General features: G+C 34.0%; 2 protein-coding genes and 1 long non-coding RNA gene across 11 annotated transcripts in view; 2 read left to right on the top strand and 1 right to left on the bottom strand.

Annotated features, from left to right (window-relative positions):
• Nucleotides 1-5,660: 5,660 nt before the first annotated feature.
• Nucleotides 5,661-14,130, top strand: LOC18106609 (methionine aminopeptidase 2B). Of its 4 annotated transcripts, none has more exons than XM_024588405.2 (12): nt 5,661-5,843; nt 5,972-6,155; nt 6,582-6,618; nt 6,711-6,818; nt 7,238-7,337; nt 7,419-7,564; nt 7,659-7,750; nt 7,888-7,982; nt 8,496-8,592; nt 9,568-9,711; nt 9,825-10,042; nt 12,875-14,130. In XM_024588405.2, exons 2-12 carry the CDS (start codon nt 5,984-5,986, stop codon nt 12,953-12,955), a joined length of 1,290 nt encoding a protein of 429 aa, XP_024444173.2. In that variant the 5' UTR covers nt 5,661-5,843; nt 5,972-5,983; the 3' UTR covers nt 12,956-14,130. The 4 variants fall into 4 exon arrangements, with proteins under 4 accessions (XP_024444173.2, XP_024444175.2, XP_024444171.2 ...); XM_024588403.2 differs by lacking the exon at nt 12,875-14,130 and adding an exon at nt 10,493-10,772 and having other exon boundaries at nt 5,662-5,843; XM_024588404.2 differs by lacking the exon at nt 12,875-14,130 and adding an exon at nt 10,493-10,772 and having other exon boundaries at nt 5,662-5,843; nt 5,966-6,155.
• Nucleotides 14,131-15,532: 1,402 nt separating this feature from the next.
• The window catches only part of LOC18106611 (probable receptor-like protein kinase At1g11050), a 35,545-nt gene continuing 27,961 nt past the window's right edge, over nt 15,533-23,116 (top strand). For 3 of the 6 annotated variants that reach the window (XM_052448476.1, XM_052448477.1, XM_052448473.1), the window contains exon 1: nt 15,533-17,729. In XM_052448476.1, coding sequence (XP_052304436.1) covers nt 15,718-17,676 — 1,959 coding nt within the window. In that variant the 5' untranslated portion in view covers nt 15,533-15,717 and the 3' untranslated portion in view covers nt 17,677-17,729. Of the gene's footprint in view, nt 17,882-23,116 lie in introns of all 6 variants that reach the window. The other 3 variants (XM_052448475.1, XM_052448472.1, XM_052448471.1) reach the window with 3 other exon arrangements.
• On the bottom strand, nt 19,830-21,521 carry LOC112324741 (uncharacterized). Its single transcript, XR_002978752.2, has 2 exons — nt 21,431-21,521; nt 19,830-20,103 (listed from the first exon to the last, which is right to left on the bottom strand). It is a non-coding gene; the product is annotated as an uncharacterized LOC112324741 (long non-coding RNA).

Below are 23,116 nucleotides of genomic sequence, written 5' to 3'. Positions count from 1 at the left end.
CTTGTTTACTAAGCCATTAAGCTCCACACAGTTTGAGACTTTACTTAGCAAGTTGGGTGTAATTAACATACACTCCAACTTGAGGGGGAGTGTTAAAGGAAACCAAGCACAACATAGGAAATCAACCACATAATAGGAAATCAAGTTTAGGCAAATACTGTATATTGAATCTTTACTTATTTGTTTCCTTATTCATAGATAATTAGGTCTGATCGTAGGCTATAATGTAGGCTCTTTGTATTAAGCCATTAGTATAAATTGTAACCTTTGCTTTCTCTGTAATACAACAAGAATATATCATTCTCTTCAATGTCAGCAAAAAACAGATAAAGAAACTCAAGGGAGTACTGAAGGCTAAAGAACTCATGCTATGGCCTCCAGTAAATGAGATAACCGTTGATGATCCACCCACCGGCAAAATTCACTTCAAGAGCCTTGCTGGCATCACCAAAACATTCCCAGTAGAGGCATTTGCTGCTGGTCAGTAATGCGCATCAAGAGTTCTGTAATTTCACCAGCTGCCGCAGCAGTTCCACAAGCTATATATATCTTAAATATAGCTTCCTTTTGTTGCATTTTAGTTCCTCGTCCATTTTGCAGTTCTCTCACCAAGGATTGGTGAATGATACAAAACGGTATTTCAGAAGACGTTAAAAGCAAACTACAATTCTGATAAAAATAAAATAAAATAAAATAAAAAGAGATGTTCGTCTTAGTTGTAAGAATCACCTTCAATGCACTTGACGAATTTCAATTGCAAAATGCTTCTACAGTTCTGCTGCCTTCAGAGCCAGTCTCAAGTTCTTAGCCTCTGCAGAGATGATAAACCGTAACCATAAAAACTATCAATATTCTAAACACACATTAGTACTCTTTTAGTGCTTCCCCTCTTTTTCTTTAGTCCATAGTAATTCAGAAGGGAAAGTTATAAATTCTTCTTAATTGGACGGTGAAACTTCTCATTTCATCTTCATTGAATTTGATTAAAATTTATTGCAGTTGATTGGGGATTTGTTTATGTATAAAATTGATGTTGGAAGAGAGGGTTAGAATTGTGCTTGACTAGCTCAGTTTACTCGAATATTCTACGGGTCAAAAGCAAGTCGGGGTAGAGATTTACAAATTTTAAGGTTAAGACAAACAATAAAATGTCCTGCAATACTTTTTTTTCCCCACCCAATTTACCCATCTGCTAACCCTATATACAAGTATACCAGAATATTTGTCCGTGCTCTGGAGTCAGGCTATTATTTTTAAATTTATATAAAAAAAATTAAATATAAAGAATTTTTTTTTTTAAGTATAGAGATTTTTTTTTGACAATATCATTAAATCTAATTAAATAGTTCGATCTTGAAATCTATCAACTTGATTTTTTGCCTGCTCGAGTTTCAAATTAAATCGCGTGGGAGCTGATCCAAAATAAATTATTCAATTTAATGGTTGTCAGACTTAAGCACCATGGGCCTTGCATACCAAGTACCTTGAATCTGGCGTGGTTGTCAGACCCGAGTAATGTGGGTCTGATATAGTTACCAGATCCAAGCGTCGTGGTTCTGACATGGGTTAGACATTTTTGTCAGGCGTAAGTCCTTTGGGTCTGACAACCACGCCAAACACAAGGTACTTTGATCTGGCAAACATATCTAACCCATGTCAAATCCATGTTTCTTGGATCTGACAAACATGCCAGACACAATTTACTCGGGTATTGTAAACATGACTAACCCACGTTTACTTGGAACTTGGTTGGCCTAAGTAAATGGACCCTGCTAAGAAATTGTAATTGAAGGACAAAATTGAAAAATAATGAGGATTGAAATTGACAAACAACAAACAAAGAGAATAATTGTGCATTTTAGTTGTCAAGAGAGAGAAAAGAAAGAAAAAAACATAAGCAATCAATCACCAATAACAATCCAACCATTATTTGTCTACACGCGTCACACCATGTTAAAGAATGCATGGTTGCGCATCTAATTAGACGGTGGATAGCCAGATTTTTCCACCGGAAAGCGTCAAACGCACCTCCTTAATAGAACGGGTGTCACTCACTTGCTAAGGCGTGTGCAACACGCGCCAACAACTTTTAAATTAAAAAATAAAAAAGAAATGTGAAAAAAAATACTAAAACGCTCTCATGGTCCTCTTAATTACACAAAATGCCCATGTAAAAATACTCCTAAAGACAAAGTTTTTTTTTTTTTTGTCTTTTATGGGTCTAAAAGCGTTATTTTACTATACATGAAAATTACAAAAACTTGAAATACCCTTGTCCAATAGCTCATCCTTCTTTGATCTTAGGGTCAATGAAATATTTTTATTGTTACTAATATTGTGAAAAAACAAGAAAATCTTTGATCAATAGTTCTATATTTTATTGACTTTAGGGATAAAAGAATATTTTTACCGTGTTAAAAAATTAAAAAAGACGCAAACACCCCAAACAATCTTCAAATAACCACTGAGTCAAATGAAAAGATTGAAATACCCTTAAACTGAAGGCTTACATTTAAGTCACTAAAGGGTAAAATGGTAATCTTCAAATGACCACTGAGCCAAACGAAAAGACTCAAATACCCCTCTGAAGGCAAAAATTTAGGTCACTAAAGGGTAAAATGATAATTTTACTATCGTAATCTACAATAATCTGTATCTAGAGCTACAATGAAATTCACATGCCATTTAACTTTTCTTTTAATTTGGTAAATGCTACAACACCCGTAACTGGTTAATTTGAGACTCGATGAATTCAATTTTTAACGAAGGCTAGCTCTAAACAAAGTTAGTTTAGAGTTGAATCAATATGACTCGATTAATTTGATGAGTTAATTCATAACTTAATTGATCTAATGAAAATTAGTTAATATTTTTTTTTAGAAAATAATATTATTTTAACTTTTTTTTAATATAAAAATATTCGGGTTAACCTAACTTAAGTTTAGCATTAAATGGAATAACTTTGTATATTCTATTAGTTTCATTAGTTTCATGAGAAATAACAAATAACAGAAAAAACATATTTTGATGTAGATATACTACCAAAGATGTTATATTATTAATAATCAAAGAAGATTACTTGATGGAATTCTATTAATTATTAATTTCAAAAGAAAACAGATTTAAGAGTTAAAAGATATTGATTGATTTTGTTTGAACAATATTTTAAAAAAATGATTTTACCATGATGAATTGATAACTATTACAAAAAAATAATTAACCAAAAAAAATTAGTAATTCAAACACAAATCAAGGATATGATTACAGACAAATTATATAGAAAAACTATAACCTTCACATGATGGAAAAGATAAAAATATCTATCATCAACCTCCAAACTTCATGGTGAATCTTCATCTATTTTTACCTTGAATTGTCTTTATATAATTTTAATTCATAATTTAGCTCATAGTTAGAAAAGATTTACATTTAAGAAATACATAATTGATTTTAATAGAAGTTTAAGGATGAAAATATAACTCTCAACAAAATAAAATAACAAGTTAAATCCTAAAAAAAATCATTTCAGTTTTGTTTGACATTTCTGTTCAATAATGTTTTTTTTTAAATTAGCTTTAAATTATTTATTATTATTATTAAATTATTTTGATATAAAAAATAATTTTTAAAAAAATATTATCCTTAAATATTTTAAAAAAATAACATTAAAAAAACAAAATTTAATACACTCCAAACAAACCTTTAGAAAGCTACTAGCTTTGATACCCGCGCGATACTGCAGGCGTTTTAAGTAAAATGTGGTTCTAATTATTATAATAAACAGTGATAAGATAATCAGAAATATTATACAGCAAAAACATGATATTCATAAAGTTATTGGTAAATTATAAAAGTTAAGTAAAGAGAGTTAAATTCAAGTAAAACAAAAGTGCTTACATCTAAATATTTTATGTTTTTTAACGTCCAATCAGCTTGCGATGTTGGATAAGAAAGCATTGATTATCTGAATGCTAGTTTTTTTTTCTTACAACAAAAGATAAGTGTAACTGTAAGCTATAAATATTTCCTAACGCAATAAACATCAAATATTTTTGAAGATAAATAAGAAATGAGAAATAAAGATGTAATTGTTGATGAGTATATGAGTTCATAAAAAAAAAAGGCAATTAGAAAGTGAGAATGATATAGCTGATTGTGATTGAATTAATTTTTGTTAAATAAAGAGATGGTGGAGCAATACAGAGAACTAAATGATATTGTAGATGCAAACCTTTTTAGGAGATGAAATGGAGAGGCGTTGCTTCTTTGGAATTGCTGGTGTAGAACCGACATCATCTCACATCAAATATAAACAACAGAGCTGGCATGTTAAGATGTTATAAGAAATGTTAAGAGTTTATAAGGAAAAGTGCAGGAATGCAGGATTAAAACTGGTAAAATACAACATTGAAAAATAAGTTTATATGGAGAGGCATGAAATAGGAACAAAACAAAAATATCTTGCAGCATGTCCGCGCTATATATATAAAAAACACTTCGGATTAACCTAACCTTTGTCTCTTTTCTTTTTCCCTGAAAAAAACTTAAAACAACTTCGTTTTGGTAAAAAAAAAGGTTTTTCATCTGCCGGACGTGGTCATGAGTCAATAATCACCATGTTAACATACAGGCCAGGCCAGACTGAGTCTCGTAACCATGGTTAATTATCTACATATTTTCTATGATTCCTGAGACTTTAAGTTCACAGGTCAATTCTGCAAAATCCAGCAGCATATAGGCGTAGTTGGATGCTTACATACTAATTCTGAAACTTTGCATTTTATTTTGTCTGTAAAGTAAAAGAACTCGATAGAAGTGAAAAACAAACATGGCAGTGTAGATTATTTGCAGACTAAACCAAAATGGCTCAAGCAAAATCCAATGTTGTCTAAGGTGCAATGAAAAAAACACAGCCTTGCAAAACATATGAAGAGTCCATTAAAACCAGGAAGAAGAAGAAAAAAACTAACTTTAAAAACACCGGATGAAAAGAAAACCAAAGAGCAATGAAATAAGCAGGCAATTTCGATCACCAGTAACTAAATGAACAACCCATGCGCATAAAAAAAAAACAACATTAAAAAGAGCAGATGAAAAGAAAGACAAAGAGCAATGAAATAACCTGGGAATTCTGATCACCAAGAGTCAAACAAAAAGCTGCTGGAAACCGAGTGTTCTCTTGAGTGCAATGAAAAAAGCAAACCCTTCAAAGCAATTGGAAAGAGGCCAAACATCTGGTGAGTTAAAATAAAATAAAATTAAGAAGCCACAAAAACCACAATAATTAAAAGAGAAAGAACAAACACACACTAATTATAAAAGTTGCTGGAAAAACAAAACTAGAGCTAAAGGCAACGAAGAGTACAAGAAAAAAAAACAATGGTAAATTATGCATTTAATATATCATCATGATCTCGTCTATGCAAGCAGATAAGAAGAAAAGATCAACTGCAAAAAAAAAAACAAAAAAAAAACATGTAAATTTTCAAATCATTTAATACATAAATATTATAAATATTATGATGTCGCTTTTGAAAGTCAAATATTTTCCTAACTATAGATAGTTACAGTTCTTTTAATAATATAATAATAACTAACAAAGAAAATTGTTCGATGGGAAATTGCTTTCCCCGCACGTTAACCAGCAAAGAAAATTGTTTTTAGAGTTCTTTTAATAAAACCGCGCTCGTTGTCAACTACAATCCAAAATAGCTTCCAGTTTAAGCTACTCAAGCTCAAGCTCTTCTTGTCTTCTCAGCTCTGCCTCTCTGCATATAATCATCGATCACTTATTTTATCTCAAAAATATTAAGACATAGCTCGATCTCACATTCACCTTTCAGGTAAACAAAAAAATCAGGTTTTTGGTTATTTTTTTGTTTCCTAAATTATTCAACTTTTTTGGGTTTAAATTGAATGATTTTGAGGGTCAAAAAATATGTGAATCGTTTGTTTTTTTTTTGAGTTAAAGGGGTCTTTAACAATGGCAAGTGAGGACTTGAAATCCCAAGTCCCGGTTGAAGAAAATGGGACTAAAGAAGAAGAGAAAAATGGGAATTTAGAGGCTTCGGTCAGCAAGGAAAACGGTGAATCTTCTGATGTTTTTTCAGTAATACAAGAAGAAGAAGGAGAAGAAGAGGAAGGAGAGACCAAAGGTGATTGTTTATTGTTGTTGGATTATGCTTAAAGTTTCTTAATCTATCGTTTTTGAACTGTTTTGTAGGGTAGGGAAAGGGTTTTATCTCTAGGCGTAAGTTTCGAAAGAACTGAAAGAGTGAAGACACGATCTTTTTCTTGAAATCTTGAAAATACAATTTATCAGCAGAGCTAGGCATATATAGAGTTTGTCATTCTTCTATATGCTTGTTAATTTAGCTTTGAGAAGACAGACACTGATCACATTATCAATGTTGGGGAATCCTGTCATATGAGAATCAATTCATTGTTCTATACCGGCGTTTTCTGAGATATAAGTAAACACTAGATGTTTTTTTTTTCTCAATTGAGATGATTTGATGATTTCATTTGGTAATGGCGCTGACATATGATATTGTGTGCATTTGGTAACTGTTTTCTTGCAGAAGCTACAAAGAAAAAGAAGAAGAAAAACAAAAGCAAGTGAGGACATATAGACATCTTTGATTCCCTGTCCCTTTGAACATTTGCTTTCAGTAGCCCATGATCTTATTTTTTTCCCTTGTAATATGCAGGAGGAAAAAGGAATTGGCAAAGCAGACTGATCCACCCACTATTCCTGTCGTGGATCTTTTCCCTTCTGGGGAGTTTCCTGAAGGTGAAATCCAGCAATACAAAGACGAGTGAGTATATGTTATTATTATTCTTATTCTTTTTCCAATCTCTTGATTTCAATGATTACACTTGTGAGTATCTGTGGACTATTGGATTCACTGCCTGCCAAGATTATATTGCTGCTTTTTTTTTCTGAGCTTGACTAGTAGTGCAACCTTATAGGCTCAAATACACCTGAAGTTTAGCCAAAATCTGTAGCAGTCATAGACCAAAAGACAATGCATACTTGATACTTTGATTTGTTAAATGCAGAGTGATATATGTTTTTTTATGTTTCTGATTTATAATTTTGAGACATGAAAAGTTAAATTGTTTATCAAATGTGTTTGTCTATCCCACAAGCATCTTGTTTTTTTTGTTTTTCTAACTTGACCTGTTATGATTTTTTCTTATCTTTTTTCCTGTCCGTGGGAACTTGATCTTTTAGTAATTTGTGGAGGACTACATCTGAAGAGAAAAGAGCATTGGAACGTCTTGAACACCCAATGTACAATTCAGTTCGCCAGGCAGCGGAAGTTCATCGCCAGGTTGCTAATAGATCTTATGTGTAGCTTTATTCCTGCTGTGTTTGGTGTCATCTTCTTGTAATTCAGTCTACTTGTTTTTAGGTTCGGAAGTATATGAAAAGCATTTTGAAGCCTGGAATGTTAATGACTGATCTCTGTGAAACCTTGGAGAACACTGTTCGTAAGCTAATATCAGAGAATGGTCTGCAAGCTGGCATTGCATTTCCTACTGGATGCTCTCTGAACTGGTAAATGCCAACTTTATACCCTGGATTTTGTAATTCCGAGTCCTTTTTTTCCTTACATGGTTATATTTTTATTTGATTTCTTTTCCATTGTTAGTGTTGCTGCTCATTGGACCCCAAATACAGGGGATAAGACTGTGCTTCAGTATGATGATGTGATGAAATTGGATTTTGGGACCCATATAGATGGTAAAAACTTTATTGCACAACCTTTTTTATGGTTTAATTCATATGTTTTCTCAGAACTAAGTTGATGGTTCAATGTGCTATCAGTGTCTTTCCCACCTAGAGCCTTTATAATTAATGTGTGATTATTAAATTTGTAGGACGTATTGTGGACTGTGCATTTACAGTGGCATTCAACCCTATGTTTGATCCACTACTTGAAGCTTCACGCGAGGCAACCAACACGGGTATCAAGGTGCTGACCTTTGATCCCTGAAAATTAATTTTGATCTTGTCATTACCGTGTAATGCGCCCAAGTTATGTTCATCTCATTCTTAATGTAGACCATTTAGTTTTTCTTCAGTGTGATTCAAGTCTTACGTTAAAAAAAAGGCAAGTTTTGTGCTCTATTGCTTCCCCATTAAAAATTCACACCAAAGTATCTTTCTTGCTTTCCCTATTCACCTGCTTACTCCCTTCAAAAGTGTGGTGTTTGTAGCTTGCCTGACTTTGTTCTTTTCACCACCTGTATTTCCATTGCTAGAAGAGTATAGAATCTTGAAAGGGATTTCTTTCAGGAAGGGGAAGATTTTACTGAGTTAAGTCAGGATAGGGGTGCATCATTGGAGAAGGGGCTCTAAGCAAGCCTTTTCTCCTTGAGAGGATTAAGGACTTCATTTAGTTTCTTTTAATTGTTTTCAAAACCTTAACCACTCTAGAAGACTTTGTAACTTGTGCTTAAGAATTGATTTTTATTTAATTTTTTAGGAATCAGGGATTGATGTGCGTCTATGTGATGTTGGTGCTGCCATCCAAGAGGTCATGGAATCATACGAGGTTGAAATTAATGGAAAGGTGTTTCAAGGTATGATGTTTATTTGATGCTGTTGTTTCAGTTGTTATTTGGTACACTGTAATTGTGAGTGTATTTGATTATCTTTTGTATCATCACTCCACATAATGCAAAAGTACAACCAAAGATAATTTTGTTAGTACCTGTTTGGTATTGTGGTTGAGTAATTGAGTTTGTGAAAAGCAGGTTGAGTAAGAAGTAGGTATGTAGATGTTTGGTAACCCTTTCAAAACCATGGTTTTGGAAACTCAATAAACTTAAAACCTTGGTTTTGATAAAGCCGAAATTTGATGCTTTTTCAATACCATGGTCTTAGATGCTAACCATGATTTTGAAAACTCAATCCCAGACAGCCTTGGGCAAGTAAAGTTTCAAAAGTTGCTGCATTATTCAAGAGTTTGATAGAACTGTTAACAATGAATTTGCTGATTGACAGTTTTATGAACAATTCCAGACAGCCTTGGGCAAGTAAAGTTTCAAAAGTTGCTGCATTATTCAAGAGTTTGATAGAACTGTTAACAATGAATTTGCTGATTGACAGTTTTATGAACAATTCCATTTAATCTTTAAAGATTGTGACTCTGTTGGGAATGAATGAGTAGCTTGGAAGCTAGTCTTGTGAAAGTTTTGTTCTTATTTTCCCATCTAGAGCTCCTGGGTGTACGAGGGGGTCCTCAGCTGCTCCAGTTCTAAATCGTGCTGGTCCATTTTACTCATAATTCATTTATCATTATTTGATTGTTCAAGCTTGATTCAATGCAAATGTTGTGTTTCAATAATAACTTTGTATAGGGTTGAAAGATAAGGAACAACTGGTGATCTTGCATATTCTGAATCAGTGAAAATGATTATACTTTTGGTGATTCAATGTATTTTTCTTAATGGATAATGAATTCGCACTCGATATCATGCATGTCCATGGATTTATTATAAAATCACCTGTGAATACATATTTGCGTGTGCACTGACTTCAAATGTCACCGGCAGTTAAGAGCATCCGTAACTTGAATGGGCACAGCATTGGCCCCTACCAGATTCATGCTGGAAAATCTGTTCCCATTGTTAAAGGAGGGGAACAGACAAAAATGGAAGAGGGTGAATTTTTTGCAATTGAAACATTTGCATCTACAGGTAATAGTTGTTTCATATGGCAGGGAATCGATGTATTTTTTTTTTAAAAGGGATGACACTTGGAGAACATTGTGATCTAGGGTGTAACAAGTCCTTTTCTGCTGTGCCTGTAGGGAAAGGATATGTAAGAGAAGATCTAGAGTGCAGCCATTACACGAAAGATTTTGATGTTGGCCATATCCCATTGAGGTTGCCAAGAGCAAAGCAACTGCTAGCAACAATCAATAAGAACTTCTCCACATTAGCCTTTTGTAGAAGGTATTTAGATCGCTTGGGCGAGACTAAATATTTAATGGCACTCAAGAATCTGTGTGATTCTGGCATTGTTCAGGTATTTCTCAATTTTTAGCCTCCTCCCCCCCCCCCCCAAAAAAAAAAAAAAAAAAAAAACAAAAAGAAAGAAAAGAAAAAAGCATATTTTATGCCAGCTGATATGGTTGAAGTAATATGTTTATGGCCAAGTAATCATCTTCCAACTCACCCAGGATCCCCAATCCTCCTAGGTCACAATAGTCTGTTTGCTGGTCTCTAGACTACAGATAAGGGGGCTTGTGTTTAATAATAGGAAGAACATATTCAGATGAATTTTGCCATAACTAGAAATTCATGATTGCCTGAAAGTGTAATATATAGTACACACTGCAGTTATTCTGATGGAGGTAGCGGTGGCAATTCTATTATCATGACCACAGAACAGAAATAACGTTGTATAGTTTTATCGCTGTGTCATGAACTTGTTATACCCACTGTAGTAACTCTTCCTCCTTTCTCACTTTGGCAGCCTTTACCTCCTCTGTGTGATGTTAAGGGCAGTTATGTATCTCAATTCGAGCATACCATCTTGCTACGGCCAACCTGCAAAGAGGTCATATCGAGGGGCGATGACTACTAGCATGGATTCATGACCCCTGTGACTGTATACTAGTAAAAGATTCAGTTGAAGGCGTAGTTTATTTATCTTCATTGTCTGTTTTGTTACTGCCTGGTTTAGCAAACATACAGCTTTGTAATGGCAAATAAGAATTGGAATATCAATCACAATTATGATTTTAACATGGAAATGTTGGCCGCTAGGACACGCATAAAGGAGACATCAACTTGACTTGGAAATTTCCATCTGAAGAAAGTCGAAAGACCATTTCTGTAAATTACTATTATATATATATGTTTTTTTTTCAGATTAAATTTGGATTGGATTTGATAATATCCATACACAATCCATTAGGTAAGGTAACTATTTATAAAAAAAATATTTGTTTGAGTTAATATTCATCCTATTTAGATTAAATTGCCATTCATAATATTGATGTGAAAAAAACATTGTTTTGTTTTTCACCATTTTTTCAATAAATTTTTAACTATTTTTAAACAATATTTTGATTTTCTGAAAATTTGAAGAAAGAAGAAGACGAACATAATTTTTTGTTCAAATATAACATTTCTCAATCTAAATTTATATGAGTTGGAAAAAAAACATTTGTTTTTTTTTCATTTTTTATATTTTTTATATGATTCTCAGTATTTTTTTTAATTTTTTTAAAATAACTAAAATGATAAATAATATAATATTCTTCTTTTATACAAGAATATTTATATCAACATAAAAGCGTTAAAAAATTGCTATAATAGATTATAGTTCTTTTTCTATAAAAAAATTCCTATAATTTTAACACATTTTTTTAATCAAAATTTCTTTACAAATAAACATTTTTTTAAAAAATTTTAAATCAGACCAACTGCGAATGATGATAAAAAATAATCTTTATGTTACTCAACATACGGCAAACTTTCTCAAAGTTTAATGACATGGAAGGCACCTGATAAAGTGTTCTAGCACTGATTGATTAGAGAAATGGAAAGAGAGGTGTGGCACTTTCTGGGCAACATTTTTTTTTGTCTTTGGACTCTCTTAAGTGTGTAATATTTGTCAGCAACTCTTGTTTCTGCATCAGTCTCTCTATCTTCCTCTCTCGCTGTCTAAAAACCCTCTTGAATTTGCTTTGAAAGATAAAACCCTATTCTTTACAATCAATCACAAACACCAGAGTTACAATTTAAGTAGCTGGAAGGTAATCTGACAGATAACAGCTTACTGCAATCCATAAATCCTAATCATGCAAGGTTTAGCATGTCCCTTGTTAGCTTTACCTGTGATGTTATGTTACACTTCTTGTTCGATCTTCTGAATTACTTGAATTCTAAACTGAAAAACTTCAAAATATGGCCTGGAAGTATGGAGATCAATCAGCATGTCCATATGCATCCATTTTGCATTTTTTTTTTAAAGAAAGCATTTCCTATAGTTTGTTTGAGCTGATATTGTATGTCATAGACTTGTGGAAACGTACCTCCTGCTTCGAAAATGGTTGATAACTATCTTGAGAGAGAAGAAACGAAGACGATGGAGACAGAGAGAACATGTCCCTCGTATTATTTTATGTTTCTATCTCTGTCTTTTCAATTAAATACGTTTGTCCCTTTTATATCTATTGTAGAACACTAAACAATGCAAAGTTTAAGATGATTTATGAGGTTCACTTAGTGTTTTAAGGATCGAGTTGTGTGGATTAGGCATGCCTACTGAATTCAATTCCATGAGCTTTGTTCCGAGTTTCACCTAGTTTCAAGCAAGCAGGAGATTAGTTAGACCAAAAGTATTGATTTTTATGCTCTATTGTGAACATTTGAAATTCAATCGATGTGTTGTTATGTTATTTTATGACTTCACTACAGAGAAAAATCTCTGTTTGTATGCCTTTTCTTTTGTAAAGAGTGTTTGTTTACTTAGACTTAATCATGGATGGCAATCCGTTTGTTGGGCAGAGCAAAATCAAATGGAAACATCTTTAGCACCCACTCATCCAGTCCAATGAAACTACTGCTTATTGACAGATCTTCCCCTCTAGTTTGTGTAGTCATTAAGGCGCTGGGTGAGACCATTGTTTTGAGCTCAATTAACAGGAAATTAAAGAATGAAGAAACTCTTAAACTGACAGAAACCCTCTCCACATCTTACATCTGTCTTTAAGAGGTAGTTTTCTGGCTTCAATCCTTTTCCTTTCTTTGAAGGGATCATATTGCCTTGTCAACTAAACTTACAGTGAAGCATGTGCTAAATTGCACGAGATTTACAGTGCTAACTGGGGGTAACTTGTGTTTTCAGGAACATGGTTCCCAAGATCACCCAAGTCTCTTTGTCGTCTCCTTCTCATCCTTGTATGAAGAAAACTCGATGGATTTATGATGTCTTGAGTTTCAGAGGCGAAGACACACGCAAGACCATTTATATGCTGCTTTGCATCAAAGAGGCTTTGCTGTCCTTAGGGATGACCTAGACCTTGATGGAGGAAAAGCCATTTCGCTGGAACTCTAGAAAGAAATAGAAGAATCAAGGCTTTCAATTATCATTTTCTCTAAAGGATTTTCTTCTTCAATTTGGTGCTTAGATGAAGTTGTAAAGATTCTCGAGTGCATGTGGATCCATCTGAGGTTAGGAAACAGACAAGGAAATCTCAAGAAGCATTTGATAAACATGAAGATGCTTCCAGGAACAACAGAGAAAAGGTGCATAAATGGAGGGCTGTATTGTTTGAAACCGCCAGTGTCTAAGGACTTGATCTGAAAGACCAGTGAGAATTGATCCTCATATTTGAATGGACAATTTCATTTTTCCATTGAACGCAGGGTCCATTTTTATTTACACTCGAGCTCAGTCTCGAGGAATGGGGGCCTGCAGAATGTTTGGATGAGCCTGATGCAAGTTGAACTGCAATAAGACAGGAAGCATCTTCGAAGATGACCCTATTACCTTCATTTCTAGGACAAGGGTCTGTTCGCATGAGTTTTCCATCTAACTCTTTCTCAGGTTTATGCTCTGTGACGAATTAGATTCAAGGAACTGCAATATAGAGGAAGAATCAATTTCCAGTGATCTCGGTTGCCTATCTTCATTAAGACTATTAAATCCGAGTGGCAACAACTTTCCTACACTACATGCAAGTTTCCGTGGAGTTTCCAAGCTTGAACGTCTCTATATGGACAATCGCAAGAGACTTGAGGTCTCTGACTAAAACAGAAGGGATATAGTTTTTTATCCGACAGTTGAAACCAAGCGATAAGCATGCACATCTAAGTTGGAACAGGACACCAGTCTGACGTCCATAGCCATTAGTAGGTGTCTTCCACAAGCGACAAGCAAGCTCAGGAGGAGGAATCCGAAGAAAGAATCATGGACCTGTAAATCTGCTTGCGTGCAACTGGTGCTTGCCAATTGTCAATTGCAGCCCGAAGACGAGGAATAGTCCATGAGTTGTCACTGTCATTGAGGTCATCAAGGGAGGTTCTTTTGTCACTATCATTGAGGTCACAAGTTGTTAGTAATCTTGGCTTCAATCGGTACTTTCCAATATAGCGGCTAAATTCGGTTCAATTTCGTGGATTAATTTGAAAATTTTATGATTTAAAATTTAATTTAGATGACTTTGTAGGGTTAACATCAAGATTTTTTTAAAAAAAAGAATAAAATGATTTTTTTGATAAAAAAAATTAATTTAAATTAATTTGATGATACACAATTGACTTAACAATCCAATAACTCCAATTATATCAATTTGATAACTATATTTTTCGAAATTTTGTTTTCATCTTGATGGATTAACTATTTTTCTCCAATAATTCTAAAGATACATTTATTGTATTGAGTTAATAATTATAAAAAATATAAATTTCTAATAGGAAGAAGATAGCAAAGTTTACCGGCCATGGACATGCTACATATATATTTGCTTGTTATGTGTTTGAGAATGTGGTGTAAGTTTTTTTATAAAAAAATATTTATTATTTAAAAATATATTAAAATAATATTTTATTTTATATTTTTTAATATTATTATATCAAAATTAATAGAAACCACTACAAAAAAATGATTAATTTTATATATTTTAAATAAAATATATTTTTAAAAAATATATATAAAAAAAGTTATTACAAATAAAAGTGGGAAGAAAGTGGTGGAAAATCTGGAAATTAGTGAAATAAATAAATAAATAAATATTGTAGTTTGATATTCTTTTCAGTGGACAGAATAGAATTTCACCTTGTCGACATGGATAAGATGAGCCACAAGATTTCATCTAATGGTTGCAAAAATGCCATGTCAGCGAACTTATCTTTGTGTTGACACTTCCTTAACTCAGCCAATAAGTCTTCCTTTTTTAAAAGCATTCCAGCTTCTGTCCATGTCATGCCGTCTACTCCAATGTCAAAGCAAACCCCACCTTTTGGAGCGCGTCTACTCCACTCCCAAGCATTGAAACTGTGAATCAAGGTACCGGTTGTGTAAAAATATTTAAAAATAAAATAATTTTTTTCAATTTTTTTAAAATAATAAAAAATATAATTTAATATATTTATAAAAAATATTTTAAAAAATAATAATTATTATAATACCAAATAAATTATCTGATATATTAATGGATGATGCTGAAAAGTATGTTTTAAAAATGTATTTGTATTAAAAAAATTTAAATAATATATTTTAGTGTTTTATAATGATTTTAATGTATTAATATCATAAATAAAAATTATTTTAATATATTTTCAAATAAAAATATTTTAGAAGCAATTAACATTTGCTTATATATTAATGAATTAAATAATTAATTTCATGTAATTTAGGAAACCTGAAATTGTTTTCCCTTTACCTGAATATTTTGAAATTTATTCCGAAGAATTACCGGAATTTTTTATTCTTAAAAGATTTTCAAACTTTTTTTATCCAAATTAATTGGGATGATTATTTTTTGTTTATTTGAATGGTGCTGACCGACTGAACTTCCTGCTGCACCAACCCTTGAAGTGAGTGTTTGACCAGAACTTTCCCTTTCTTCTTCCATATGATTTCTTCGTCTTCTTCTTCCTCTCCTCTGCAGTTCAAGCCAGAGCTCATAAGCCAAGATAACAATAAATCCTCAGCAACCCTATTCTTAGCAAAATCTAAAGCTTGGCATGGGGGGCAGCAGTAATCTTGATTTCTTAAGGTTTCTTGTCTTAATATCATTCTGTCTCCCTCTCACCTATGCAGCAGCAGAAACCTCCACTTCAAACATATGCCCTATGGACCTTAACTATGTCTTAAGAATCCCGTGGAACCAAACTCTTTGTCGAAACTTCAACCCTCTTGCTCAAAATGACAATACCAACAGCACAAGCAAGCCCCCATGTTGCCAAACCATACTCTCCCTCTTTGGGGTTGCCCTATCTCAACATCTCAAAGAAACCTCTTTTTTTCAACTTCCAAACTTAGCTACCTCTAGTTCTTGCCTTCAAGATTACCAGTCAAAGCTCATCTCTTTTTCTCTTTCCGACAATCTTGTCTCTCATTGCTTTAACCCTTTACAGTTTGTTACAGCACCTAACATCTGTGCCCGTATAGAGACATCTCAAGACTGGGTTGATCAACTTGGTAAGTCGACTTCTCTTGATTCAGATTGCCGGTCTGATCTTACTGATCTTACAGCTTGTGATTCTTGTCTTAGAGCTGGTAATAAAGTACAGTCGTTGTTGTTGTCTGCTGATGGTAATCAAACTCATGCTCAAGATTGTTTTTACTTTGCTGTTCTCTATGCTGCTGGTGTTGTTAACGAGTTTGGTCCTGAAAGTGATGGTGTTGTTTCATGTATATTTGGTTTGGAATTAAATTCAAGAGTTGGTTCAGCTAGCAATTCTCATTCTGCTCTTGTTTTTGGCTTGACTGGTGCTGGTGTTGCTATTTTGGTAATGTCTAGTTTGTTAGGATTGTATCTGTGGTATGATAAGAAATGGAGAAGGAAAAAGAATTTAGGGTTTGGTTTTGATTTAGATGAACAACAAGGGTCTAGGCCTAAACTGAGGCCGAATACAGGGTCAATTTGGTTTAAAATTCGGGATCTTGAGAAGGCAACAGACAATTTCTCGCAGAAGAATTTTATTGGGAGAGGCGGGTTTGGTTTTGTTTACAAGGGGGTTTTATCTGATGGGACAGTGGTGGCTATTAAAAAGGTTATAGAATCTGATTTTCAAGGTGATGCAGAGTTTTGCAACGAGGTTGAGATTATTAGCAACTTGAAGCACAGGAATTTGGTGCCGCTCAGAGGGTGCTGTGTGATTGACGATGATGTAAATTCTGATGAGAGAGGCAATCAGAGGTATCTTGTTTATGATTACATGTCAAATGGGAATCTTGATGACCATTTATTTCCATCATCGGATAATCAAATTCAAAAGCAATTGTTAAGTTGGCCTCAAAGGAAGAGCATAATTTTGGATGTGGCAAAGGGATTAGCTTATTTGCACCATGGAGTCAAGCCTGGAATATATCATAGAGATATCAAGGGGACAAATATATTGTTAGATGCTGAAATGAGAGCAAGAGTTGCCGATTTTGGGTTGGCAAAGCAAAGTAGGGAAGGGCAGTCTCATCTTACGACAAGAGTGGCTGGAACTCATGGGTACTTAGCACCCGAATATGCTCTTTATGGTCAACTGACTGAGAAGAGCGATGTTTATAGCTTTGGGGTGGTTGTTTTGGAGATAATGAGTGGGAGAAAAGCTCTTGATTTGTCTTCTTCAGGGTCACCTCGGGCTTTATTGATCACGGACTGGGCCTGGTCATTGGTGAAAGCTGGAAAAGTGGAACAGGCTTTGGATGCTTCTTTGTTGAGAGGTGGTGATTCTTCAAATTCAAATCCGAAGGGGATAATGGAAAGGTTTGTGCTGGTTGGGATTTTGTGTGCTCATATAATGGTGGCTCTAAGGCCAACCATTCTGGATGCGCTGAAAATGTTAGAAGGAGATATTGAAGTTCCACAGATTCCAGATCGACCAGTGCCTCTTGGGCACCCTTCGTTCCATGCTGATGGCAATAGTTTCAGCATCTCACCAGTATTGAGTGGACCAAAATTACAGCCTGGAGACATGCTTAGGTAAGCACTAATGTCCTTAAATGTCTTTCTTCTGCATTACCTAATGGATCTAGAGAGGTGGATGCATGGATGCGGCAGACCTCTTTCACGAGGTAACCTGCATATTCAAGAATGATTGGTAAAGAAGATGAATTTAAAGTATGTTGAGCCATTGAACTGTATAGTGCTCCATATGTGGAGATTAATTCCTGAGCATCTCAAGTTAAGAGGTAGAGAGTTTAGGGTATCATTAGTTGTGGTAGAATTTAGTCGGAATTACCAAAACTGTGATGCTTTGATGTTCTGAAGCACCCAAAAGTTGTTGAGGCTCGGTAACCTATTCTTAGTAGGATTTTGAAGATGGACATGAACGTACAGTGTGTGTTTTTAATCTGCTACTGTGTATGAAATCATTGACTTAAAGCATCAGTTTGTATATAATTGATTGAAAGGCAATAGAATTGGAATTTAACAGCTGCCTCGTATCTAAGATAAATTGCTGAAAAAATACAAATTTACTCCAAAATTCTAAAAAGTCTTGATAAATTGCTGCTATTGGGATCAGTTTTCTTCTACTCGGTTCTTTGATTAATGAAATTTGCTTCATTCATCCTGGAAATGAATGGATTCTCAGTGAAGCTGCAGGGACCTTAACCCTATATGCATGTTATATATCAACATGTGTTCACTACTTTCCATTAATATATGTATGCATATAAATCCCACCATGGCTACTCAGCATTGGTGTTTTTGTTTTCTGTTTATTCAAGTTTTCAATATATTTCTATCACTTCCCATTGCTTTGGTCGTCTGTGCTTTTCCTTAACATGGATATCAATGATTAGTCCAAGCTGCCAATGTCCAACCTTGATAAATTGATAATATTGACATGTCCCTTTTTTCTTGGATCACTGATAATATTGACACTAAAGAGAAAATTACAATAGATCTTCTAAGTGGCCTGAGACTACAAGAGGTAGCCGTATCAAGACTAGCCTACAAAAAACTTCAAATCACCATTTTATGACAACAACATTGCTTAGTAGACCAATGCCTGACAAAATCTAAAGCCAAAACAAAACTCAAAAGAGGACAGGTTGAGGCTGATTTCCAAAGCCTAAGAATATGAAGAAGTTCAGCTTCATTTCCAGTCGAGCATACCAACAGAACATGAGAAAAATACAAACGAAAGGCCACACCAACAATGTAACGAGGCTGATAAATTAAAGGCTAAAAGGTACATAACTGTCTTGAACTATGGGTCAAAATGCTAGTAGTCCTTGAACTAAGACTTCTATATCACTAGTTCTTGAACATATTGTTTGATTTAACTTTTGTAATGCTGCTTCAGAATTAAGGCTTAACAATCTGCTGCTTCATTACAAGAGAGCTTCTACAGCTACCTTTGATGTCTTTAATCAGTCTGTAGCTGACTGCAGCACTTTCTGCAGTGGAATGAGACACACAGGTAGATCATACTTTGTTGCTCATATTTGCTGATAAATCTAGGTGTCGTTGGCTTTCGTCCTTTGTTACTATAATGTGGCCGTAGAGAGTCTAGTGCCGGTGGCTTCTCTGCGTGAGGTTGTAAAGAACCTATTCATTAATTTCTAACTTGTGAAGTTGAACCAAACCTTAAAGGACTACAATTGTTTAGTTTCTTGCCGGTAGGGTATTGGTCTTGTGAGCTCTCAAAGAGGTCATAATCGATAAGTGCAATTTTGTACGTGAAGAAATACCCGTGTTGATGGCATTATGGTCCAGCAATTGTTTCCACACATCCAACAGAATTTTAAGCATCTCTTCTTTCAGAAAGCTTTAAGATGTCAAGTATTTCCTTATCATTCTGAGCAGGAATTTAAAGTTGAAAATTATCAAGTTTGTGCCACTCCCAGAATCTTTTCAGAAGGAGCAGATTTAGATTTTAGAGGGTTCTAGAATTTTGAGGAGCTGATCAGATACATCGTAAACTAGTGCATTACTAAACCAAGATATGATCTTTCTGATTACTGTGAGTGTTCTACTCAAGAACAGAACTCTGCTCTCACCTCTAATGTCACCACCCGAATCCCGGGTCCATGACCAGCAACGCAGGAGCGGTGTTGAAAGGACACCCCACCTACGCTAAGCCTCAAAACAGACATATCAAAAGAATAATTTATTCAAAAATACGCAGCATTTCATAATCTTCAGAAATATTATATTATTCAAAACTGATGAAACCAAAAGATAGTTTAAAACTCCTCATTAGTAATTAAAACAAAAACAATAATTCATAATACTCATTACATTGTCAAAATCCAAACTTAATTAAAACAAGGTAATAGTGGAGCGTCTAAAACATCGAATCAAAACTAAAAGGAAAGCCTCGCAAAACAAGCAAGGCATACCGACCAAAACTGAAGAAGCAGGAACACTCAACAAAGTCCAACTGTTATCAGAAACTAAGAACCTGAAATAATATTAAGAATGAGGGGTGAGTTCAACCAACTCAGTGAGGGAATAATATTTAAAATACATTTTAGATATTTATAATATTAATAGTTTGCAAGATAATTTATCTTGATATACATATACATATACATACTAAACATATTATCATAACGTAGTGGAATACATGTCAGAGATTAGATGACACCCGAAGGTGACCAGATGACACCCGAAGGTGACCACTGTGGGATGATCAGTCGCCACAGGCTGATGCCTCTCTCATCAGCTAGGTATACAGAATACTATGTGCACATAGGCTAACTACTCTCTGTTAGCATGGAGTTACTGACAAGTCCTATATCAAGGCATAATAGATATTCACAGAATCATCAAAGAAACGTATATCATATCAAATAGAATTTAGTTTGACAGATTGCGAGTGCAAATTCAAGAATAAATGAGTACTCGGAACTCATTGTATAATCAACATACATATTTATTTATAATATATGCATATTAAAGATTATCCCACTCAACCGGAAAAATATAGATTAAAATGAATATCAGATGAAAGACCCGAAAAACCTATTAAGGATAGTTAGGGGAACCTACAATAAATATATGAAATATACTCAAAAGCAACTCAAAACAACACAAATAAAAGATTTCAATGCATAAAAGAAAACTAGGTTTAGTCTCCTAGGTTTAGGGACTAAAACAACAATTATCCAAAACAGGGACCAAAACGTAATTTTACCAAAACTGGACCAAACTATAAATACATAACCATACTGAAATTTCACCCATAAAACATCCTCAATTCTGTCCAGAACGACACAGGGACCAAACTGTAATTTTTTTAAAAGTTCAGGGACTAAAATGTAAATTCCTAAAATTGAGGGACCAAACTAAAAATATTCCAAATCAATTATCAAACTGAGATTCATCATCCTTGACCTCATAATAACACTGTCCAAAATCTCAAAATACATTTAGGGGTCAAATTGTAATTTTTTCAAAGTTCAGGGACTAAACTGAAACTTTCACAAATCAAGGACCAAAATAAAATTTGGTCATCTTCAACCTTTAGACCATTCTGTCCAGATTTTACAGCAAGGGAAAAATGAATTTCTTAACCCATAAAAATTAATTTAAACAAATCAACTCATAAATCCTTATTTTCAACAACATACTAATTAATCATCTAACATTAAACCTTTAATAATCATAAATCAATCTTAACAATATAAACTTCCAATCCTTATAAACCGCAATCTCTCTTTCTCTTTTTTTTTAATCCTTCCATAAACAAATCATAATTAAAAGTAACATGAGAGAGAATCACTTACTTGCTACTTTCACTTTTCTTAAACCCAAAACTCAAGATCAAAAACTGAAATCCTTGGTTTGATGAGGAGAGGGTCACGGTGGCCACAAGACTTAGAAGAGAGAACAATAATTCTCTTGCAACTTTTTCTTATATACCTAGGTTAACTTAGGTTGGGTTTGGGCTGACTTGGGCTTGGGTTTGAGCCAAAAGTCTGGGTCTTACATCTAATGTCATTTCTTCCAAGTCAAGATAGAATAAAGAGAAGCAAGTATTCTTTGGCTTCTGGGTTAACTAATACAGCATCTGGAAAAAAGTACACCTTGTTTTATCATTTATGCTATTCCTCAAACAGTGTTTTGAGATTGTAAGGCCCTCCAACATCAGGATTTCCACTCCACAACAACTTTGCAAATTGATTATGAACCTCATCTGCTGGATGAATTCCATCAAAGAAGAGATATTCACTCGCATTATCGCGTAATTCGAACTTGTTCAGGCCACACTTGGAACCTCAATACGGACCAGCGCCACAACATGCCACTTTTATCTCCTTAAAATCTTCACATTCAAGTTGCAACAATTAAAACCTAAAATAGGTATAGAAGGATTAGAAACAAGTCATACCCTGAACTTGACAGTTAGGATAGACTTGTTATTTGACAAACACAAGCAGGAAATTCTGAATTGACATGTAGATAAAAACATACCATATTCGGTGGGATGATTTATTCTTTCACTATGTGAAGTATAGAAATCAAAATTTGAATACTTAAATCCATTAAGCTGTCTCTCAAGCTTTTTAAGGACCTTAGAGTTCTCTATTGTGTAGCTTTGTCAGAACTGCAACTTCATCCATGCAGCCTGAACTTCTTGTTCTAGTTCGTTTAAGTGCTCTCAGGAAGGAAAACGGCCCAATGCAGCCAAGATTGAAATTTCATCCCTCCTTATATATTTCCTGGAACAGTAAAGCGAAACCATATATAGACTATGATCGATTTGAAAAACAGAAAGAATGTTTAGGTTATTAACATATCACTTGGATACCAGATGTCAGGTTGCCGATAACCATCCTGATGTACTCGTTTCTGTTGTAGGATTGAAGCGCACTGGGGTTTGTAATGAAAGGTACAAAGTAGTCATTGCTTCCAATGCTGAACAAGTAAAGAGCAGAGGACAACAATGTCTTAGCTACTTCATCGCTTAATTTCTGCCTTGGTAGCTTCTCCACTTCCTTAAAATAACTTAATGGTGTTTTAAGGTCTATCACCTCTTCAATGAATGGGAACAAATGAGAACAATATTAAGATGCAGACCAAGTTAATAACGCAGACCAACTTATGTCAAGTGCAGCCCAAAGACGAGGAATGGTCCATGATTGTCACTGTCATTGAGGTCATTAAGGGAGGTTCTTTTGTCACTGTCATTGAGGTCAGTACTTTCCAATATAGCGGCTAAGTTCGGTTCAATTTCGTAATTTTATGATTTAAAATCTAATTTAGATGACTTTGCAGGGTTAATATCAAAAGAATTAAATGAATTTTTTCATAAGAAAAACTAATCTAAATTAATTTGGTAATTCATAATTTACTTAACAAATCAATAACTTGTATTATCTTCCGGTTAAAATTTTATATCAATTTAATAAATATATTTTTTAAAATTTTGTTTTCATCTTGATTGATTAAACTCTTTTTCTCCAATAATT

The sequence above is a fragment of the Populus trichocarpa genome, chromosome 17, assembly GCF_000002775.5.
Source record: "Populus trichocarpa isolate Nisqually-1 chromosome 17, P.trichocarpa_v4.1, whole genome shotgun sequence".
Lineage (NCBI taxonomy): Eukaryota > Viridiplantae > Streptophyta > Magnoliopsida > Malpighiales > Salicaceae > Populus > Populus trichocarpa.
This window is presented reverse-complemented; position numbering and strand designations above follow the sequence as displayed.

Coding starts and splice junctions, on each gene's coding strand:
- LOC18106609 (XM_024588403.2), top strand. CDS start 5,984: ATGGCAAGTGAGGACTTGAAATCCCAAGTCCCGGTTGAAGAAAATGGG. Junction 8,593..9,567: donor TAATGGAAAGGTGTTTCAAG/GTATGATGTTTA, acceptor TGTCACCGGCAG/TTAAGAGCATCCGTAACTTG. Junction 9,712..9,824: donor TGAAACATTTGCATCTACAG/GTAATAGTTGTT, acceptor CTGTGCCTGTAG/GGAAAGGATATGTAAGAGAA.